At 36.4% G+C, this 24,410-nt stretch overlaps 2 protein-coding genes across 5 annotated transcripts in view; both read right to left on the bottom strand.

Annotated features, from left to right (window-relative positions):
• The window catches only part of LOC134535726 (low-density lipoprotein receptor-related protein 6), a 159,817-nt gene that overhangs the window by 38,045 nt on the left and 97,362 nt on the right, over positions 1-24,410 (bottom strand). For both annotated transcript variants that reach the window (XM_063374942.1, XM_063374943.1), the window contains exons 18-19: positions 13,039-13,227; positions 8,051-8,243 (exon numbers count right to left, since the gene is read on the bottom strand). In XM_063374942.1, the coding sequence (XP_063231012.1) occupies positions 8,051-8,243; positions 13,039-13,227 (382 nt within the window). The remainder of the gene's footprint in view (positions 1-8,050; positions 8,244-13,038; positions 13,228-24,410) is intronic.
• LOC134535729 (uncharacterized) lies at positions 14,725-22,838 on the bottom strand. 3 transcript variants are annotated; one of them, XM_063374948.1, is made up of 7 exons: positions 20,807-22,838; positions 20,134-20,276; positions 18,515-18,769; positions 18,165-18,436; positions 16,820-16,956; positions 16,525-16,728; positions 14,725-15,387 (listed from the first exon to the last, which is right to left on the bottom strand). In XM_063374948.1, exons 1-7 carry the CDS (start codon positions 21,028-21,030, stop codon positions 15,162-15,164), a joined length of 1,461 nt encoding a protein of 486 aa, XP_063231018.1. In that variant the 5' UTR covers positions 21,031-22,838; the 3' UTR covers positions 14,725-15,161. The 3 variants fall into 3 exon arrangements, with proteins under 3 accessions (XP_063231018.1, XP_063231019.1, XP_063231020.1); XM_063374949.1 differs by having other exon boundaries at positions 18,560-18,769; positions 20,807-22,794; XM_063374950.1 differs by lacking the exons at positions 16,525-16,728; positions 16,820-16,956 and having other exon boundaries at positions 18,165-18,769; positions 20,807-22,830.

Genomic DNA, 24,410 nt, shown 5'->3' with positions numbered 1-24,410 from the left:
GTCATGAACAAGACCACGTTAATATTTGGGCAGCTTTAGAGGTAAATAATATTTACTACTAAACACTAGATAGCCGCCATTTTAACTCTTGGCCAATGGCCTACGTAAGTCATCATACAGCCAGGGAATGTTGCCACTTTGTCAAATCGATATCAACAATAATTGAAATCTCCAACCAGTTTTCCATGGCCGAACGTAAAATTGAGGCTGTTGAAGTTTATGTTTACACTTGAGTTTGCGTCGCCGGCGTCGTATTAATCATAAACGGTTTAGTATTAGTGGAATGGATATGTTTGTACAGCCTGGAACGTCACAAAGTGACGAATAGAAATCAAGAGAAGAGATTTGGGAATTTTTTGAAAAATTTGATCATCAGACGGCTAAATGCAAGTGCTGAAAAAAAATTTACAAGACTCAGTCATCATCAAATTCACGTTTGATTAGTCACTTGGATGTGCATTTTCACTTAAAGCGTCCGTATGAAGATTAAAAAAAAAATACAAAAAATCATATGTATAGGGCAACCTTCAATAATTCAAAGTTTTCATATTTAATTACATATATTATGTTGAGAAATATTTAACATATTAATTTCGCTCATCATTCTGCCACTTGAACCTCGCTAAGTTTGACTCATCTCGACAAATTTCCATGACGTCGGCTCGAGTTCGACTCGAAGACAAATTTCTATGAGTTCGACTCGAGCTCGACTCGAAGATAAATTTCTTTGTTTAACTCGAACTCGACTCGATGCTGAAATAGGGTGACTCGACTCATCACTAATATTAACAAACCACAAGTATATTTATGACTGTTAGGCCGGCCGCACACCGGATACGGCGCGGCACGTCACGGCGCGGCGTTTTGCCGTAAGGTGCCGCATGCGATGTGGTTTGTATTGCTATCAATGGAGGTGCCGCACACTGCATCGTGCACGGCATGGCGCGGCGAGGCGGCGCCGCAAGGCGCCTTGTACTGCCTTGTCAAGTTTCGTCTTTCGGGCAAGAGGCTTGATGCAAAGCGTTCTGCGCATGCGCGAGAATCGTAGTTGAGAGGCAGTGGTAGTGGCGTGTAGCAGTTGTTTGTCTGTCAAACGAAAATGGCAAGCCAGGAGGATGATGTTGATGCAGTTACTAGTGTTGATGTTGACAGGTTGTTGTTTTATGTACAAAACAACCCACCAATTTACAATACATCGTTAAAGGAACACCATAATGTGGACGTCATCTCAAAAATTTGGGTAAATATGTATTGTACGGATTAGCGTCAAAAAAAATCGTACAAATATGAAATAACTTTCATTATATGCTATCTTACGTCCTCTCTTCAGAACCGCCTGCGGAGATAAAAAATTCCAATTACTTTAGGAGATATCGAATTTTTTAATCTTCATTTTTTGGCGATTTTTTTTAAAAAAAATTTTAAAAATCCGAAAATACCTTTATTCTGTGCTCTTAAACTTCCTCTTTTCATTAAACCCGGCTGAGATAAGAAATTCCAAATACTTTTGGAGATATCGAATTTTTTAATTTTCATCCTGTGCACTCATGCGGCGATAACGGTTGCTTGTTTACAAGTATGATTTTTTTTTTTTGCGATGTTCCCGAACGGAGAAACCTAAGATGCACATAAAGTTCTGCCATTCCCGATTACACCCGAACAATTCACCTTCGGCCAACCTCGGGTTTATTTATTAATATTAATATTTCTCTGTTTATTTTAATGTAGCTATACTAACCTAACTAACCATCCAAATGGTTTTAAAGTGTTTTAATGTAGCTAATCTATCCGACCACTTTTAATATTTCAATTCATTTTTCCTGCGCAAAAATAAATAAATCCCGAGGTTGGCCGAAGGTGAATATTCGGGTGTAATCGGGAATGGCAGAACTTTATGTGGATCTTAGGACTCTCACGTGAACGAATACATCATGTCAAAAGAAACTTACGTGAGTTTATTCTGTTCATCCTTTTTCCCGGTTTGTTAGGTCAGGTCAGCTACATTATAAATACTTTAAAACTAAACAACCAAAAAAATTAATTTTATTATTTTTAATGTCTGTTCAGTTTCAAAGTATTTATAATGTAGCTGACCTGACCTAATCTACCTTTGTCCCATTTTGTTAGGTCAGGTCAGTTACATTATAAATACTTAAAACTATACAACATGTAAAATAAATTGATATTATTTTTAATTTCGGTTTATTTTGAAGTATTTATAATGTAACTAACCTTACCTAATGGAAAATTTCTGTTATTTAGACATTCACGCGCGCACGGCAAAATATAAAATGGCGACGGTCAAATTATTACACACGTCTGGTATAGCAAAATAAGAACGGCCATATCTCCAAAAGTATTTGGAATTTTTTATCTCCGCAGGCGGTTCTGAAAAGAGGACGTAAGATAGCATATAATGAAAGTTATTTCATATTTGTACGATTTTTTTTGGCGCTAATCCGTACAATACATATTTACCAAAATTTGGAACGACATTGGCAAAGAGCTGAGTGTACCAGGTAAATGTTGTTATACGCCTGTCTTTAGTACTATCTGTTGTGCGAGTATTTTAATAATAAGATAGTTCAACAACGAAATAAGCTAAGAATTTTCCCTGTAAGTTTTAAGCTAGGCCTAATATTAGCACTTGTTATTGTTGCATAGGCCAAAAATGGCTACAAGAAACTTCTGTCTGTCTGTCTGTCTGTCTCTTTGTCCTACGATAACGGCTAAACGCGTTGACCGATTTTTATATTTTGTTGCATGTATGTTCCTTATACCTAAGCGGATCGATGTAGATATAAGACTTTTACTTTCTCTCGTCCGTTTTAAGATAGCGGCCAGTTTTATGACGTCACTACAAGAAAACATCACCTTAAAATCACTGAAACAATTAAAAATAACCCACTTCCCGATATCGTAGAAACTTGAAATTTGAAATGTGGGTTCTCCTCTATATTTGGACTGGAAAAAAAAATCACAAAATTGAACATTTTTATAGTGCGGGCTGTTATGTGGGGCTGAAAATACCCTTGCATCCTTAAGATTACATGTTAATTTTGATACTACTGTGAGTTTTAGGTTCCTCAATAAATAAAGCGGCAAAATTTTACCAAACTGAGCGCTCACACTTGTAAACCCTAACACTTATTTACGACATAAAACAATATCTTTTTTAGTGACCCTAGTTTTCAAAAAACCAATATGGCGGCAAAAAAAAACAATATTTGTTGTTTGTTGACCGATTTTGATGAAACTATGTTTCACGCTGTATTTTTGGTCGCTAAAACGAATATGATGTAATTTCTTTTGAAATTTCAAAATTCAATCTGCCAAAATCCAAAATAACGGCCGAAAATCGATTGTGGCTACCGAAATTCAAAATTTAAGTATGTTTATTGACCGATATTGATGAAACTTACTGCATATTGTAAGACATTAAGAATAAAATAACAGCAACATTAATTCATTCAGAAATAGTCATACTTTATTTAACACATCTTCTATACATAATACAGTCAATAACAAATCATGTTGTTTATACAAAAGCCATTTGGTCTTGCCATGGTACTGAACCTTCAGTGTTGAAGTATTCTTTAAAGTTCTCTCTGATGTTGTAAGCAGCTTTAGCTGCTCTTGCCCTCGAAGTCTCTTGTTTATTGTCACACTCAACTTCAATGTTCATCATTTCGTCATACACCTGACTCATAGTACCCTCTTTTACTCTAATTACATTGTGGAGAACGCAACACGCTAACACAATGATTTTTGTCTTATCTGGATGAGTTAACATAGCCAATTCGAAAACACGAAATTTCTTCGCCATCATACCGAAAGCACATTCAACAATTCTACGTGCTCTAGATTGTCTATAGTTGTATATCCTTCGTTCTCGTGTCAAAGAATTCTTGTTGAAGGGGGTCATCATGTGTCTGCTGAGGGCATAGGCTTCATCCGCAACAAAGACATAGGGAAAATCAGTTGTCTTTGTCTTAAATAAAGTTTTGGGCTTTGGTAAGTTCAGTTTTTTATCGTTAAACAAACGACCAAATGTTGAAGAATTAAATACACCTCCATCACTGTGTTTTCCAGCTTCTCCAACATCGACTGCTACAAATTTACCTTCCGCGTCAACAATAGCTTGTAGAATAATAGAGTGGTATGATTTGTAATTAAAGAATAATGAGCCACTATTCCATGGGGCTTCAATGCGTACGTGCTTGCCATCAATAGCACCGCAACAATTTGGAAAATTCCATAGCTCTTCAAACCTCACTGATATTTCCTTCCACTTCTCTGGTGATGGATCAGTCATTAGGAACATTGGAGACATTACGGACCAAATGGCAGTATATGTTTCTGCTACAATCTTTCCTGCAGTAGTAGCGCCAACTCGATGGTTGAAATGCATATACTGGAACCGATCACCGGTTGCAAGAAATCTGTAAAAAAGGACAAGATAATAGAGTTGCTTACAATTTTTCCCACAATTAAATATTACAAATAATATTGTTAAGATGTGGAATTGATTTGTTTCAGTATGGAAAATAAGTTTACCACTTTTATTTTATTTAGTGCTCTTTCGTAACTTCTGGTTTCTTTTTAGGTAACACATGCAAGAAAAAGTGGACCAATCTACGTGGCTCATACGTTAGATACGTAAAGGAGTTGAAAAAGACACCCAGTGGTTCCAAGCAACAAAAGAAAAAGTGGCACTTATTTGATGCTATGAGCTTCCTCCAACCTTGGATTGGTACTACGCAGAAAATGACAGGTAGTTTAGATGACTTTTTGCAAAATAACACCGATGTGACCCAAGACATATTAAACGAATCACAAGAACAGGGAGAGGTTGAAGACGATCCTCAACCACTTATTGAAAAGCAAAACAACTTTAACCCCTCAAAAAAACAAAGAAGAACTACAGCAGATATAGTGGCTGCACCAATGGTGGAATACCTAAAAACTGTCACAGAAAAACGTAAAGCTGGAGAGGAAAATTCTGATAGTGCAATGTTAACATTTTTTAAAAGTTTAGTGTCCGAAGCTGAAACGCTTTCTCCAAAAAGACAACGCCTCTTCAAATCATCGGTCATGGCAAAATTGCATAGCCAGTTGGAGGATCAAGATAGTGAGCAGAGTCGCTACACTCCGTCCCCTGCTTCAGTGGCTTCGTCCTCAAGCTCAACGTTGAACCATCAGTTCTTTCCTCTGATTAACCAGTTGCATGGCGTAAACTATAATGATGGTACAACTCACGGTGAACAATATCATCAATTTCCATGATTGACCACAAATATTTTGTATTGTTTTCTCAATAAAAATAGCATTTGTAACGTTTGAAACCTGGCATTTTACTACCCGAGGTTGTCACAGGTTATTTTATACATTTTAAGTAATTATTTGTTTTTTAGGGGATACTACATGAACGAATTATAGTTAACAAATTGAATAATGTGCAGTTAATAAAAATAATCTTACCTTAATGTGATCAGTAGTCGTTCTTCTGGAGTTATGCTCAGCCTATAGTTGGTGTTTTGTTTTTGGATGGATGGAGAAATTAATCCAAGAATGAAATCAAATGTTGCCGGTTTCATACGACAATAATTATAAAACTTTTCCGGATCTGCTCTTAGCTCAGCAATAAACAGTTTTGTGTTACGTCTTTCATTGATAGGATGCACCCAGATTTGTCTCTTGGGGGAATCATCTATTGACTTTAGGAAGTACCACAACGCTATTACAGTCGCCTCTTCTTCTTCTGCGTTCATTTTCACATGTCACAGACTGAAAACTGATTTCACAAAATATGTATCAATCTATCAAACACACAAGTTCACTTGTCTGAATTCTTCAATCCACTGAGCGTCTGCTCAAATTGCTTTCCCACGCCGTGCCGCGCCGCGTGCTGCTCTTAACCATCGGGCGCGGCGCGGCAAGGCAAAACGTCTCGCCGCGCCGTGCCGTGCCGCGCCGTATCCGGTGTGCGGCCGGCCTTAGTATGAAGTCAGCAAGCACAGACTATTAATTACTAATTACAGTATTTTACTGTATATTATTAAGCTTAGTAGTAACGAGAGCACTTCATTCCGAGAAAATAGGTGTAAATATTTCAATAAGTAAATGATATAATAATATATGCAAGCAAAAACAATTTTGTTGGGGCACAGTACAAAGCAGGTAGTATTTGGAATACACGCATACTGCATCACAAAACCTGTCAAGTTGGTGTTGAAGGGAGGGGATACGTGGTCTCTCACGCTCACAAACAAGAACGCACATACACACACACATCGAGCCACGCTGGTTTACTTCTAGATCTCCCCCTCCACCACAAGCCAGGGGAAGGGCAAACAGTCTCTGCCGAGAGAGAGTCCCGCCCACTCCTACCCCTCCTGCCCCTCGCTAGCCAGTCTGTGGTTACTACTTCAACGTTTGGTTTTTTTCCCAACAGGCAGTGTTTTTCCTTGTTTGAAGATGCTATTTAAATCACTCCTAATTATAAAGGGCCAAAAAGGAAGCACTCGTAATAACCAGTTAAAAATACGGTAGTATGATGTAGTCAAACAGACGGTGCATTAAAAAACTGTCATAAGTTTAAAGGTCTCGTAGTATCCCATACTCGTAATTACGAGGTTCCACTGTAAATTGTTTGGCGTGCTTTTGCACACTCTACTTTTTAAATAAACCTACTTTCAATGGATATGTTTTGTTTTTTATGAATAACCACCTAAAAAAATGTGTTTTTCGCATAAAAATCCCCTAACTTTCAAACTTGATTTTAGTATAAAATGTACGACAATTATGCGAATAAACATGGTAATTACAATTCAAATACATACTTTAGAATCATGTAGACTGTAGGTTACGAAGGTTAACTACTTCAAAAATATTGTAAAATTGTTTGAATGGTTAACTACATTTAAAAAACTATAAAATAGTAAGAACAGTTGATTAGGATTTTAAAAAGCTACCTTATAACTTCTTAGTTCCTTATTAACATAACTTTACAGTATTTCAAATGTAGCTTTCCCAAAGTAACCAACTGTTTACAAAATTTAACTCTATTTTTAATGTACCTAACCACTTGTTAAAATGGTAAACTACTGGTAAACTAATAACAGCATTAGGTACCCACCTTCTTAGAAATTGACTCAAAAACATGTCAGGAAGTATAATTCTTTCTTAAAAATTATTAATGGAGAAAAGACTCCCGTTACCATCCTAGACTTCGCAGACATCACAATCATCAAATTCTTTATGAACCAGTTAGATTTAGCAACATAGATGGTAATCAAAAATACTTTTTTTGGAAATTTTTAATTACCCCCCCCCCCCCCCCCCCCCCCAGAAGAAAAAAAAAAAAAACAACTATCTTCTATAGTAGTACTTTTCTACACCATTAAATGGACATACCAAAATCCTACAACTCCATAACCTTATATCAAGTGAGAGCATAATGCATGGTGTTCAAGTACTTGAGACAAAACTAGAAATATTACGGCTTGCAGATTATCATGAAGGCCACATTGATGTTGGTCGCACTTTAGGTTTAACAAAGTCAACTGTGAGCACAATCGTACGAAATTATATAAAACAAACAGAAAAATTGACTTTGTATTTTTTTCAATTTATTCTGCCATTTAATGGTTAGAAATGAATGTCCCGACTGCAAAACTGGTCATCCTTAAACATTTTCGAAAGTGAATCAATGCACATTTAAAAACAAAAAGGACTACATAAATAATATACGTAATAACTTCTGTTGCAGACAAAAATAAAGCCATCTTCCATTTTGACTAAATAGTCAACGATATAAAAATACACAATGTGTCACTATCAATTGCCGTTGTAGTAGTAACATGTAAACATTAAATATATTTTATTTTCATAGTTTGTTAGCAGTGTTACAAATCTATGGCATACAACAGACTAGTATTCGGAAATGGGATCTTCACCAGTGTTTTGAAGAGTAAATGACGAACATGTACGTGTGAAACAACACTGTGGATAGGGCATGTCATGTAATGCAGACACACGGACGGGCTACCTTGGCGCTGGGCAGCTGCACGGCGACGAGGGCCGTGAGCTGGCTGACGCGCGCGGGCAGCGCCTGGCGAGCTCCCCCCGTGCGCTTGTCGGCGCGCTCTATCCGCTGCAGGTCGCGGTCCAGCCAGTACACGTGGTCCCCCAGCACGGCCAGGCTCGACTCCTCCATCCGCTCGTACACCACCAGCACGCGCCTGTCACACGCGCAGCTAGCATGTCAGCTCGTACACCACCAGCACGCGCCTGCGTCACACGCACAGCTAGCATGTCAGCTCGTACACCACCAGCACGCGCCTGTCACACGCACAGCTAGCATGTCAGCTCGTACACCACCAGCACGCGCCTGTCACACGCGCAGCTAGCATGTCAGCTCGTACACCACCAGCACGCGCCTGCGTCACACGCACAGCTAGCATGTCAGCTCGTACACCACCAGCACGCGCCTGTCACACGCACAGCTAGCATGTCAGCTCGTACACCACCAGCACGCGCCTGTCACACGCACAGCTAGCATGTCAGCTCGTACACCACCAGCACGCGCCTGTCACACGCACAGCTAGCATGTCAGCTCGTACACCACCAGCACGCGCCTGTCACACGCACAGCTAGCATGTCAGCTCGTACACCACCAGCACGTGCCTGTCACACGCACAGCTAGCATGTCAGCTCGTACACCACCAGCACGCGCCTGTCACACGCACAGCTAGCATGTCAGCTCGTACACCACCAGCACGCGCCTGTCACACGCACAGCTAGCATGTCAGCTCGTACACCACCAGCACGCGCCTGTCACACGCACAGCTAGCATGTCAGCTCGTACACCACCAGCACGCGCCTGTCACACGCACAGCTAGCATGTCAGCTCGTACACCACCAGCACGCGCCTGTCACACGCCACTCGCATCCGTGGAACACAAGTGGGGAGATGTGCCTGTGTGTTGTCAGTAGGGTTGTGCGAATATTCGTAAACATGAATAGTTGCAAATAGTAACTGACGAACTATTCACATTCGTAAGTCGAATAGCAAAATTTAAAATTGAGAATATAAGGCGACCTGCAGTTTCAGGAGGCCAAACAAATGCAAAAATATTTTTGGTAGAAATTAATGTGAAAATTCATTAGACATACATTTTAGGTTGATAAATCCTTTTTGTATTTATGTATACCGCATTTAACTTTCCGTTTCACAGCTACGTATTACTATTTAGTAGTGTTAAACGTAACAAAGCAAACAAAGAATGCAGCTTGCCGGAACAAAACAAGTGGCTAGCTGCCATGTTGAAGCATACGGCCATGAATAACTTCGGTGACGTGACCGCGAATATTTGTTCATATTACTCTCTGACAGAGAGTCTCTGTCGTATGAATTTTAAAGAATAATCTAAGATAATTATGTTGTTTGAAAGGTTTTTACATAAATAAAGAGTGGATTATTGTGAAATTATTAAAATAGCTTTTGAAGCAACGTACCAAATTCCTGTAAATATGGCGTCTTCGTGCGTGTTCGGCCATGTTCGTTTTACAACAAAGAAATATTGTGGAAAACAGTTGGCAGCCATGAATTTCCAAACCTTACATCCGAAATGTTCTTAACATTTTCTGTTTGTAAACGTAAACAAACGTTCTGAAAATAGGTGTGATATTTTAGTACAAATATTTCCGTTAAAAATCTGAAATTAAATTAACGTAAATGTTAACACGCGATTGTAAACAAAGTACAAATATGATATGTGTAATAAAAGGTTGCCATTTTGAGATGCTTCAACATTCACATTTTTACTCAAGAACAAATATTTTAATTTTCAACTTTAAACAATTGTGAACTACTGCAATATTGGGTGGATTTATCGTTTTCCCAGTGTGATGTAACGAAGTTTTAGTTAATATAAAAAATCGTGAACACTTTGTTTAACAATGTTTCTACTGTAGCTTTCAGGTTGGAACTAATGTTTGCGGTGCTGACGTCTTGGGTGCGAAAATAAGGCGACTTCCAATTTTATCATTTCTCGTTTATGTAAAAATGGTTGCCTTATATTTGGACCAATATTTACATCAAATATAAAATAGATAACAATTATTAAATATTATTATATATGAAATAAAAATTAATGTCCTCAATAACTCTTAAAAATACTAAGTGAACTTTTTTTTGTGTGGTTTCATTCACAGAAAATATCTTGTATAAACTAAATATGTATATGAAAACCCGCCATTGTTCAGTGTGATAAAACATATATATTATATATAATATATATATATATATATATATATATGTTACAACTATTCGACTTTGAAACTTATCGCATTCTATTCGAAAATTTTACTATTCGATTCAAAAATATTCGACCATCAAAATCCACTATTCGCACACCCCTAGTTGTCAGACATAGCAACAGGTTGCTGCTGCTGGTGACTTCACTGTTGGGTCATCAGGTTGAAGCGCTGGTGTTGTTTTTCATGAAAATCTTGAGTGCGGAGGTTTGGGCTTGAACTGAGGGATGCAAGTATGCTTCAGTAGCGGGCAGCCACGGGGCTACAAGCTTAGTTGTGGGATACAGAAATGAATAAGTAACATATGCTTTCAAAGTATGTCTTATGGTATTATTGATGTCTGGGAGGGAGGGCCACATTCAAAAAATTAAATTTAAATAAATACATGCCGGAGGGCTTGATCTTTAGCAGCAGCTGTTGCCACTAGAGTGTGCCAGGCTATAGTACCATATTTACCTGCATATGAATCACAGATTTTATGCTGTTTTTTTTTGTTTAATAAACTGTACTGAAACCCAAATGCAAAAATTTCCATTTTGTGTAAAAAAAACCTAACATTGCACTACTGCTTAAATAACTGGCCTCTTTGGTTTCAGGAGTAAATATAAATTGTTCAGTTAAAATATTTGAGCAGTGAGTGTAAAGCAATCAGCTAGGTTACGCTACATTGTGCGGCAAGTGACGTGGCTGTCTGCCGCCGTGCTGTGGCGCTTGGCGAGAGGAAACCAGCCAATGAGAGAGAGTGCGTGCGTGGCCACGCAGCAGTGTTCGTGGTTCTCCTTCCCTCTCGTCGTCATGAACCGACACTGTACACAATCATCACGTCCATCTCCACAGGTTTCTGTGATGCAACTGTGGGTTTTTGCATGAGATTTCCTATGCTTTCTACTGCAACATTTCATTCATGACAAAACTGCTTTCTGTTACTGTTTAGCGAGACAATAGTGAAAAAAAACTTTGAATACTTGTATGTTTAAAACGTTGCTTATTGTTTACATTTTTAATTACCCCATTAAAACTTCAAATACGGGTATTTATCACACAAATGACTTAACCTCAACAGTGAACATTGGTGTATGACAAACTCATGAGGTATTCTGTGTCAAATAAAGTGGAACCTCATTACTACGAGTACGGATACTACGAGACCTTCGTTGTTACGAGTTTTGTAATGCGTCAGTTTGACTCCGTAAATCATACTAAATTAAACCGGTTATTACGAGTGCCTCCTTATAGGCCCTTTCGTAAGTACGAGTGATTTGAATGGCATCTTCAGAAAAGGCAAAACACCGTCAGTTGAAAAATAAAATGTTCACGCAGTAGATACAGACAGCTGTGTGGCTACGCGGGCGCCAGACGGACTGGGTATAAGCAAGGGTCATGGGAGGAAGGACTGGTGACAAACAACATGTGCTTTCTCTCTTTCTCTTGACTGCGCCAGCTGCTTCCCCTCCTAAGGCGGCGAAGGGATAAATCTAAAAATAGACCAGCCAACACCCTTCCTTTCTTCCTTCTTCCTTCGCTTTTTTTTTTTTTTTTTTTTTACCGCTTCACATACCTTCCCACCGCCACCTTGAACGGCACCCATCGTAGATACAAAAAATTCCATAGAGATACTTTCTATTCGTAATTTAATTTGCTACAACTTTTATTCGACACATTTTTTCACTATAGTGCACAGTTTTCAAGTTACGGTGTGAAATTAAGACTGTTTGGACGGTCCAGAATCTAACTTGACTTTAATTTTTTATATTCGGTTATTACGAGTACGTTGTTAAGAGAATTTTTGCTGCCGTTGTCAGCTCTCGTAGTAACGAGGTTCCACTGTATTCGTAAGGAAACAAATATTTGTTATTTCAAAATGTTAATATTTCAGAGTTTATTTGAATATTAGCACAGGCCTAGTCACTAGTACTATAAGACATACTTTGAAAATGTAAAGTCTTTATTTATTTATTTATCCCACAAATGATCTGGTAGGCAAGTGGCTAAGGTCTCCGCCCACCAACTCACACATGCTTGTGTCTCACTGCTCAGGCTTGAGACACCGCACTCAAGATTTTTATTAATAATAACACCAGCACTTCTCACATCAGCGACACCTACCTTCAACCGGATGAACCAACTGTGACGTCACCAGTGAATGAGAACCACACCACATTCAAAGAGCAACCACCTGTTGTGGCTCTTCACCATGCAGTACCACGGCCTGTGGAGAAACAACCTGTTGCTATGTCTAGCAACAATGATTGTATTCTGCTCCCTCGCACCCTAGGAACATCCTAGAACCAACTATCTCTCTCTAAGGCAAGATCCATAAAAGTATTTGTAACAAGCATGACGCAAGCAGATAGACGACCTGTAGATAGTTTTCCTTATAGTTATAGCTCAACTGGTATATGATGCTTGTGGTGTAAAGATAAGCCAGGACACATGTAAAACAGTGCTGTTTTCTGTTGACAATTGTACACACAAGTGTTTAGAAATTAAGGACAAGGAATTTTAAATTCGATCAAGTGTGTGCTGCAGATTTCCAGTCACGATTCAACTAACCATCCTCACCTTACTTAAGAAAGAGAAAAAAAGTAACTTCCGAGGAGTGTAAATGTGTTAGGTCCACACTCTGTCTCTTGATTCTTAGTTTAGTGCATTTCAATCAAACCAGAAAACCAAACGTTACATTCGATTGCCAAGCGGTGATACAAGAAGTTACGGTACCTGTGTTTGCCGCTCAAGTCGGACGTCTCAATCTTGTTGAGGTGCGCCCAGAACAAGAGGTCGTCGTTGCGGTCGACCGCGAGCGCTGCGAAGCTGTCGAGGTCCTGCACGATCACGCTCCTCTTCTGGCCGTCCATCAGCGCGCGCAGGATGCGCGGCTTCGCGCTCACGTCCGTCCAGAACATCAGGCTGCACCCACACACATGCCACTCCCCTTACTACCATCATGTCCTAGCCTCATAGCACAACCATGTGACCGGTGCAACAACGGTTATGTACACAGGCTCATCATGTTTGTGTCATTAGTAGGTATTTATGTTTCCATTAAATTGGTTAGAAGCTGATTCTTAACTTACATTATTTAAATTTCTATTATTGATAAGATGTTAAAATGTTGTATTATTTATCACTATTACCACATAGGGAAATGTTTCTAGATTATCTTGATGTCCATACCAAGAATCTACTACATAAATTGCATTTACGAAAATGAATTTTTCAGGATTAATGGAAGAACTTATCATTTAGGGTGTAACTGCACGATTTTGGTGTCGCACACAAGGTTTGCGGCAATAAAACTTTTGTCTCCTTATGTTAAGGAGAAACGTTTAAACTGCCACTGTACAAAAGTTCAGCTTTGGGATAACATTCTACCTATTTGTTTCTTAAAAGCAAATTTCATCCCAGCCCGAGCGACTTTAGCACAGACACAATACACTACACACTACGCAACTTGGAATGCTTTAGTGGTCAGATAGATTGCAGCACACTCTGAAAAAATATACATATTTAAACTTAAGAAATATGCAACAACATTTATTTGAGCAATTTCACGTTGGGCTCTTCAAGTTTATATAATATGTTATTTCATTCCTTGTCAATTTTAATAAAATTACTTTTCCTAATAATATCTAAAATATTGCATATTTAGTAACACATATTGAAAGGTTTTTCAATTTTATCATGTAGAATAAATGTTTAGTTAATTTTGTTTTGTGTTACAGAGGGTCTACTATAGTACACCAATACCTCGATTAGCATGTCTTCAGATTGCGTGAATTCATTTAGCGCTATGTTTATTTTACTACCCCAGTGTTGAATAGCACACCTGTAAATTTCAGTTATAGTCCATCCACGGTAACCTCCTACTTTTCTGAAGCCCTGCTTTTCACCGGATCTACTTTAATGTCACTATGTATCCTTCCGCCGTATGTAAACAAAAACATTGCCATGTGACAAATGTCAAATGGTTTGTTTACAATCACCAGCTGTCAAAACAATGTGTGTATGTATGTATGTATATATATATATATATATATATATATATATATATATATATATATATATATATATATAAAAAAGTAATTTGAATATGATCTAAGTATACATGTATATGTTCATAACATTATTTATGATACCCAATGGTAAAAATATTAAAAAATAAGTTTGTTAGCTAAAGAAATAACATATAATTTAAAGTAAATTTTTAGGAGAATATATAAATTTACAACATTTATGTAAGCAATAAATATCATCATTTAGTACAGTTCAACACAGTTTTCTGCATCTGAAAAAAAAAGTATTGTAAATTATACATATGGCTGTCCATCTAAGCAATCTGGAAAAGACTAAGGATTGAAGGTTTAATAAAATTAACAAATTCAGATGAAAACATTTAAAAATGAATTTTCTTCTTTTATTTAATAAACCCCTACCATTTTGCCGGTTAAGGCCACAAATAAAAATATGGTTATATACATTTTCCTGAGTATACTTATTAGACAAAATCATAATTTTATGAACAGTAAAATTGTGGTGAAGAATTGACAGTAATTTCTATACCACTTATATGCATTATTTATTTGTGGCCCTGGATGGGGACTGGCTTTTTGTTTTCCAAGTAAGTTCACTGAAAAATGAAGACACACAACAAAATAAAATGTTTCACATACACCTATACGAATCCAGAAATGAAATTTATTATTAATTTCATAATACGTGTAATATAAAGTTAATACATAAAGTTCCAGTAATCAACATACTTAATGGGAATGCATAAAAGAAAAAAAAATGTTTCAAACCCCAATACTTACAGTTGCCCAGGTGTTTATTACATACAGACCTCAATAAGAACACCCGGGTAAATCATCAAGAGGAACTGCCAGTACTTCACTGTCTCCATCTACTTGCTGTGTCGTAACCTCAAATTCTTCGCTGTCACTGTCTTCACTTGAACTATCCTCGCCGAGGTGGATGATGAGTGGAGGAATGGTGCCGCTGTCTATGTGGACTTCTCTCTCCCAGTCTGCTTGAATTAGCTTCTCCACGTGATCCACACACCTCGCCCATCTAAAAAAATTAATGTATACAGTAAAACCTCTATATAAATGACCTGTTTATAGCAAAAACCACTCTATAACAAAATATGTTTGTTTCTGTCAAAACGGCATAGTAAACAATGCATGGCATGCTCTTTATTACATACAATTTTGAACTCACTCCACAAGAAACTATTTTTAAACACAACAAAACTCATTTAATGTGTTTTCCTCAACTATCAAAGCTATTATTTAATACTTGAAGTAACATGTTTTGTTTTATGTTATCTGGAAAAAAAAATTATAGTGGTTTATGCAAGATATAATAAAGCTGTAAATATTATATATGTTATCAATAAAGGCTTAGAATGCATATGATAAAATATTTATTTCATAAGTTTTGTGTTTGTTTTTGGTTAAAATTTGTCCCAGACAAAAACAGTGAGATATAGCGAAAATTTAATTTTTTGAATAGTTTTGATGATTTACTGTATATGTATTTCACTATAATAACATAACTTTTGAAAATACTAATGTGCAAGAACTACATGTGTAAATACCTATTCAAGTTCGCTAGATGAAAATATTCAAAATTCTCTACGTTGAAATTTTATCTGAATATTGAAATCTGCCTACAGCACTGAACCCACCATAACTTTAAAGTCATTGACACAAGATTAAGCATAACAGAAAGTAATATCACAACTACTAATAAATACAAAACTATTTATGGAAATGAAACAATTGCAAATGGACTGCAATTACAAAAAAAAAAAAAAACTTGCAAATAAGTCACCACTGTTAGATCTAGAAACTACACAGATATGTATGAATCACATGGGAATAAAATTACAAACACAAACACATACATGCAACACATTTTCAAAATGACAACTACACAAATTCAAACCACTTATTTTTACCAATTGTTTTAAAACTGTATTACTGGTATATGAATATACACAAAATGATAATCACACTATACACACACTAGCACACAAAGTTATCAAAAGGAATGGTAGGACCAGGCTGCTAGGCAACAATACTTACGTATTATGTAAAAATGTATGGTAAGGGTTTTGCTGAAGCTTGAGGAATGTTCTACAGGAAAATAAAACAATTTCTACTTCAAAAGGAATACCCCATTGGTCATGCAACATGAAAATACCTCTCTGGTGTGGAAGCATCAAGAGCCTCTTTCCAGATGGCTGCAACTGCATCATTGTCAAATCTCTTGGCCCGCCCCACGTTACTATTGTAATGGTGTTTACATTGAGCCCAAACTAGTTCGATTGCATTATAGTGGCAGTGATAGGGTGGGAGTCGTAGAATTTCGTGGCCATAGTTACGAGCCAACTCGTCTACCTCATATCTGAAAAGTGTGTTAGAACAAGGTGTATACGTAATTTTTTGCAACTATCTCACTTTTAAAGAAATGCTGTGAAAAAAACTAAATAATATACCGTATTCGGGGCTTGTTTTGTTTAGCTATTCTCAGCAGCTCCACTTTCAACAAATTATTTTCATGTTTTATCCCATTCTTCTCCAGCCACGCGATCAGTGCAGCCTTGGTCCAGTTCGTTGTAGGTGTTTTCTCAACCTACGTTATGCCAACATTTAACTAAATACTCAAGTAGCTGATAAGAATTCATGACAGTAGAACCCTGTTACAATTTTACTGCTTATAAAGTTTTCCTGCCTATAATGTATTATTTTTCAAGTCCAATATTTTCCCTATAAGGACAATGTTTTTAATTCCTGGATATAATGTTTCACAAATTATGCGTTTTGTGCTTGTAATGTTCACTTCATAAAATTTTAGAAGACGAAAAAAATTAAAAGCCTTTGTCTATACTGTCTATGTATATGTGTATGTTAGCAGTTAACTGCCTGTTGACACCCTTGGAAAACAAATAAATTCATAAATTTTTAGCCATTCTGTGTGTTTTCAAATGTATTCACTTAAATCACATGTTCAAGTGGCAAAAGAACTGGACTTAAGCATTTCCACTGTAAACACTGTCGTGAATTATGACAATTTTACAGCAATGAGACAATGTGTAAGTAAAGACAAAGCAGATAGAAGCTGGAAGCACCATGATGTTAAAGAAAAATTGTTTTTGGCTTGCTACAAGCAAATTGGAGCATCAAATATATCTTTATGCAGCTTGTTGAGTCCATTGGCAATAAATCCACACTAAAAAGTACTAAATTGAATTTCCTGCTTATGTTTTTTTTTCTTGTAGCCCCTTAAAAACAAATTATAACAGGGTTCTACTGTACTTATGCAAAGCAAACATGTGTTTTGGCATATTGTCGTAATGAATTTCTAAATTTAACAAAGCATGTTAGTTTAGTGACTAGAAATTTTTTTGAAAATATTATTTTAATTTATTAAGTAGGGCAACAGAGCATTCATAAAGTGGGTCCTTTTACCAAACAAGTAATTATGTCATTTTCAAATGCTGTTTGCAATAAAAAAATTTTATTTGGTATTTCAAACCCTCTACTAAATTAGTTTGCACTACAATGTAATTCAATTACATTATATATATATATATATATATATATATATATATATATATATATATATATATATATATATATCTGTGTGTGTGTGTATTCAATTTCAGCTCAAACATTATAGTTTATAAAAATGTAGTGTAGGCATACTATTAAGATAACAATTATTGCTGGCAAAATGTATTAGTCTCGAATATTCGTACTTATACACAATAATAAACACATGTAAATTTTTCACATTACAATTTGAGCAATAAAAAGACACTGCTTTACCATTGCACATACCTGGGTGCTGTGATATGAAGCATTGTCCATTATGATGACACTGGGTTCCTCAAGATGCACCAACATGTCTTCAAACCACATCAAGAAAGTTTCCCCATTCATCTCGCCATGGTAGTCTGCAGTCTTCTGACCTGAAACAAAAAGTAATCCTGCTCCTGGCACAAAGCCAGTGCGCCCTCCAGCATTAACAACAATAAACCTTTTACCATCTCCAACAGTACGTCTCTTCGCAGATTGTAGACTCTTGTCCTGCCATGACTTTGATACAGTTCCTGAAAAATATATGAAATGGAAATGAAATACTTTGTATTGGACCACAGAACAAATTTTCAAATAAATTAATGCCTTGCCTCTCTGGAAAATCCATGTTTCATCAACAAATATGAAATTGGCACCTCTTTCTTTTTCTTCTTTATACTTTCTCAAGAAATCTATTCGCTGCAATACTATGTTTTCATTCTCTATCAAAGCTTTTCGTCCATCAACAGTTGTCCATGAAAATCCCATCTTCTTTAACAATTTATGAAGACTTGATCTTCCACCATAATAATCTATTTGTCTTTCCCTGATTTCTTTCAAAATGGTGTCGACTGTAACATTCAAACCTGTAAATTTATTGCATACATTAACAATACATGAAATAACAGAGGTACACAAAACTAAGCGAAACCACAACCCCGTAGAAGATAATTTAAGTGCACAATTTACATTTATTAAATAGTTTTAATAAACTTACATTTCAAAAATACTTTTAAATTAATTTAAATTTTGTAGTTTGCTTAGAGGAATTCTACATTGCAGTATTTTTGTCTGCAATGATATGACGATTATATTGCGCGTTTGTATTGAAGTTGTGTAAAACATTAGTATTTCAGCATTCAATTTAGCAATCAATAAGTTACAAGCTCTACACTGTGTTATAGGTAAATGTTTTGTATCGTGTATCCCATGTGATCCCTAGATCTTTATGCATGAACCTGTACATCCTATTGATCGTGTGGTGCATGCTTTTTTTCATTTATTCAGATCAAAGATCCTGAACATAATCAAATATTGTGGTATAGCAAGAATAATTATCATAAGTTTAATAAAACATATATATTTTCATTATTATTCAACTTTAAATCATAACTCATTACTACATCACAGGTTTTTAGTTTTGGTTTTGTACAGGATTTTTAAACGTAATAAATTAGAAAAGCAAGCATCATCAATCACAGGATCAATATTTGCAGGATCATGCGATCAGGATCAATGTATCGAATCGGATACGCGATACTAAACTTTTACTGTTTTATAACCTTCTGTTACTTCATACACTAACACACAGTTTGTCTGGCTAAGTTGTGTTTTCATATGATACTTCATTACAATGAAGTAGGCCTATTGTTTATAAAATAACAATACCCCTATATTTTCTAAAGGGTTAGGCAGGGCATGACACTATTTTGCAATAGAATATATATTGTACTGGACCCTGCCACACAGTACAATTTAGCCAATTAAGTATCCCAATTTTTTTTTAATAACCATGCTTGCTTAGACCACAACTCACTAATTTGTAACCAATTACTGCTAAAGCGCACAACTTGATATTATTGATACTGGAAATAGTCATTATTTAACCTTCTGATACATCATAAAAGTTGAGGTTATTTAATATGTATACCGTGTATAACGATATAAACATTACTTGTAGTTTTAGAATGTAACAATTTTCTTTCTATCTTTAACCTAACCTTAAAAGGACGTGTACCTATTTCATATGTTGCACAATATTCTATATATCAATACCATATCAATAAAGAAACCTAACAAACCACCCAAAAATGTTAAGTATTTTTAAAGGACAGATGATATCGGAAAAAAACTGAACCGGTCAATCTGCATATGGATATATGAAATGAATACAATTAAGTAGGGCCTACCCCAGTGATATTGAAACTACTCTTCAGTATCAAATTTTTACCTTCAGCGTACATCCTGTAAATTGCATTCCTGATTGCATTTACTGTGAAATCGTCGACTGTGTCAAGTGACTTTCCTTCCTGTGGCCTTTTTTTCCTCTTTTTTCCTGGTGTTGAAACTTCTTCAATGTCTTTCTTGTAGTACCTAACCAAAAAAAAAAAAACATTTGTCATAACACTTCCGGGGACCCGTTCACAATACGCAGTTAGGCAGTGTTCCAAATATGGCATTTTGTCACAAATATTTGCTTTGTGGTCACTAAATGGAAACATGACAGACTTTGTCCACGAAATTAATGAAGTGTTTTTTTTATTTATTTTGTGATCTCCCAAACAGATGAAAAACTAATTAAATGCAAATTATAAAATCACTCCCTTATGTTATAGTTAAACCTATCATAAAGTTTATAAACATCGTTATAAACAAACGTGTATCACACCCATAAAAATACTTGAAAGTGCCTATATTGTTATTGTTGAGGACCTGAGTAGGCCTAATATGATTTTAGGTTAACTTTTCAACAGAGACGCCACATGGCGGTGTTGTCTCACACCAAAAAATATAAATTGGAAATAAAACACAAAAAAACTCGTGAGTTAAAACACAGGCCGACAATACTTAGGACACAGTCGATATTTTTTTTACGTGCATGAATACGAAAAAAGCCTACTTACTTGAGAACAGTTGACTTTGCGATGTTGAGAAGAAACGCGGTCGTCTGCGTAACGTCACATTTCTTCAAGTCGCCTTTTCTAATTAAAACATATAAGTTCTGAGCGACGTTAATGATGTCCATCTGACGCTGCGACGAAGTAGCTTTCCCCATCCCGGAACCAATTACCATTACAGCAATCACAAGAACCACACAAAATATCAAAACGATAACAAATTCCATCATTACAATAGTAGATAATAAATAATATAACAAAGTTAAAATACACAATATTAACACAAAATCCTGAAACACAAACTGTACGTTATTTCACGGTCAGTAATATATTAAAACACACTGCAATATGGCGTACAGACTGCAGACTGCAGACAAACGGCTGAAAGAGAAAACAAACAAGTGACTATTAACATTATTAATGCGCGACCACGGTTTCGGCACGTAATATTTTTTTACCGTTAACATAACGTTTTTATTTCACCAGAGATTTAAAAAAATGTTCAAACTTAACAAATACCCAAACAAATTCTTAAATACACGCGGAAAGTCAAAAAATATATATTTTGGCTATGGAACTATTTCGTTCTAATCATTGCCAACACACCACTTCTCTCACTGTTTCATTTACACACATGCGAGATCATTAATATTAATAATATTGTACATAGATAGTTACTTTTTTTGTAAAATTTTATTTAACATCATTATACGGTAATTTAGTGTTAATGCATGTTTAATATGCATATGATGGAAAGTATTTTTGCAAACGAACCAAACATGCTGCATCCTGGTGTGTTTTTTCAAAGGTTCGTTTAAAAAAGTAGGAGGTTACCGTGGATGGACTATAGCAGGAAATCGCCACAGACAAAAAAAAAGTTGGGCATGGATGAGACGACAGACAGCTGTTAACGAGAACGGGAAACTGGACAACGAATCAGCGACGAGGAATATTCAAAACCAAGGTACGGGAAGGATTTGCGCTGTTATGACAAACAAACATCAACTCGGTCAGGTAGGGCTTCTTAAGCCAAAGAAATCAGTCTGAAGTCGTCAGTCGCAGACAGTTGGTGGGAATCAATGCAACACCGCGTCAGGACGACGAATAGTGGGTGACCACGGGTGTCATGATGGTTCAACGATGACAGTCACGACCACGGCTATGGGCCAATGTAGTGAAATCAAGGTTTAATGAAAACTTCTCTCTCCTCAAGAAAAACTTCAACAGTTATAGTTAGAGTCCCGTAAAAATGGTTTTATTTTTCCTTAAATTTCGTTTTGAAAAAATCAAATTTCGGTTTTATTTCGCTGTTTTGGTTTTTCATGTTTACTTTAACTTTTGAGAATGGTTTTATGACCTACAAGTTTTGCTTGGCTAAATAATAGTGGCACGGCGTATACTCGTATACTGCACTCTAAAGTCAACACTATTGGCAAATAAAAATTGTAGGCTTGAAACAGCTCGGCACGGCCCGGTGCCGCCTAGCGCGCTACCTCGGCACGGCCCGGTGTCGCCTAGCGCGCTGCCTCGGCACGGCCCGGTGTCGCCTAGCGCGCTGCCTCGGCACGGCATGTCTTAACTTAGTATTCTTTTAATATTTCTTGCTGCTGTTCTTTGTCCCGTTGACGCCGTATTCACTTGCTCTGCGGTCGTATTGCATTTGCTGAGAAGTGTAGTTACGGCAGTTAAAGGTCACTGATTTTGCTTATCAATCGGCGTAGTGCCATGTGTTCATGTTCACGAGTAGTAGAGGTGTAAAAGTAACGAAAAAAAGTGTACCCGTATGTATTCGTTACTATAACAATTAGTACTCGTTACTATCGTGTCGCTACGTTACTTGTTACTTCTGATACCGCATAACATGCAATGTTATGTTGCAGCAACGAATCGAGTCGTATTGCGTACACGTAAAGTATGACGTCACGTAAATAATAATAAATAGAATATAAACAATTAACAATATTTGATAATTAACAGTTTTTGTTAACCAAGAAACAATTAAATCTCATTAGAGCGGTTTTATTATATTATCTCTTTTAAGATAAAAACAACAAAAAAAGTGAAAATACGCGATAATAAATAACAAAAACATACATATTTCTAATTTGTAAAAAATACTTTCTTATAAACAGTAAAAAACTTGGACGACAAATTTCCATATTATACTTAATAAACAAACATCGTTCTTTGTAACGTAAATTCATCGAATATGCGCGTGCATGCGTAAAACATACGAAAAATGCGAGTAACGAAATCCAGCCGTGTGTAACGTTTCGTTACTCGATACTAGATGGCGCACCCGTTACTCAGTCAGTACCGAATACATACGGTTTGCTACACCTACAGCTCTAACGAGTAGGTTGCCAAGCCAGTCAAACGTAGTTGAAAGCATGAGGTTGTTAACTGTTCAACATGAAAGGAAGAATTAAAATTTTATATTTCTCTACAAGATTAATGTGTAAATACAGCGGGTTGAAAATCATGGCAGCTATATTGTGTTGAAAACATCGCCGGTATTTTTTATTAACTTTGTGTTGATGCTCAGGTACATTTTTCTCTTTTTAATTAGTTTATGATTGCAATTACTGCTTTCGTTTCAAATTGTAATGATTACGTGACGGGAATACTGTAAATCATTATTTACTTTCATTACTACAAAGCGGCCATGTTGAAACTTAGAAAAATGGCGATGTGCCGTCAACGTCGTGTTTACTTGTTTTTCGCGATGTCTTGCATGGGTGGTCTAATTCATTATTATCAGTTTTATTTCTCGATGCTGTGCGATTTCGGTGTTTTGTCGCGAATTAAGGTAAATTGCGGTGTTATTTCGCGATATCGCGATTCGCGAAATTTCCGTGTCTCTAGTTATAGTTAAAATCACTCTTCATTTCAAACTACACTACAGTAACTTGATAAATTGTTTAAGTTCAATAAATAACTTAGAAATAACCAAAACGTAAAATCTTTAGAAAAGGGAGTAACTTAAACAGTTACCATATCACATGCGAGAATGATTTACATAAAGTTGGTAGAACTGTAAGCGCACAGATCATCCACGATCCACGAAACCAATGAGAATAGGAATACAGAGACGGAAATGGCGGACTGCACTACTTCAATCTACCTCTTATCCCCGCTAGGTTCAACTATGGTTGCTTAAACAGATGTGTCTTTGTCATTGTATTAGTGTCGAAGTATAATGTTGTCCAGTCCTTAATGTTGATTAAAAACTGCTCGTTGTTTTGAAGGAACAGATTCGTGTTTTAAGGGTTAACCTCTTTGTATGCATCAGAAAAGAGACTCATCACCCTTCCTTTCTTATAAAATGTTTATAGTATGGTGGTAGAGAAACACTTCCCAGTATTCTGATATCCACGTATTCGGGATAGCATGAATCAGTTTAGATATTGATCCTGGTAAAATTCACCTCCTTTCCCCTTCCTATCATCCATCATATTCATTTTATTATCACTTTTTGCATTTATACTTCCTTTCATATCCATCTTTACAGTCGACGCAGGATTAGAAAAGTTGACGGCCATAATAGTATTCTACTTTTTTTTTATTGTGTTATCCATTGTGTTGTTTTCAGTTTTTCTGCATTTAATGT

This window comes from Bacillus rossius, chromosome 10, assembly GCF_032445375.1.
Source record: "Bacillus rossius redtenbacheri isolate Brsri chromosome 10, Brsri_v3, whole genome shotgun sequence".
Classification (NCBI taxonomy): domain Eukaryota; kingdom Metazoa; phylum Arthropoda; class Insecta; order Phasmatodea; family Bacillidae; genus Bacillus; species Bacillus rossius.
Note: the sequence above shows the minus strand (reverse complement) of the source record. Positions and strands in the feature narration are given on the sequence as shown.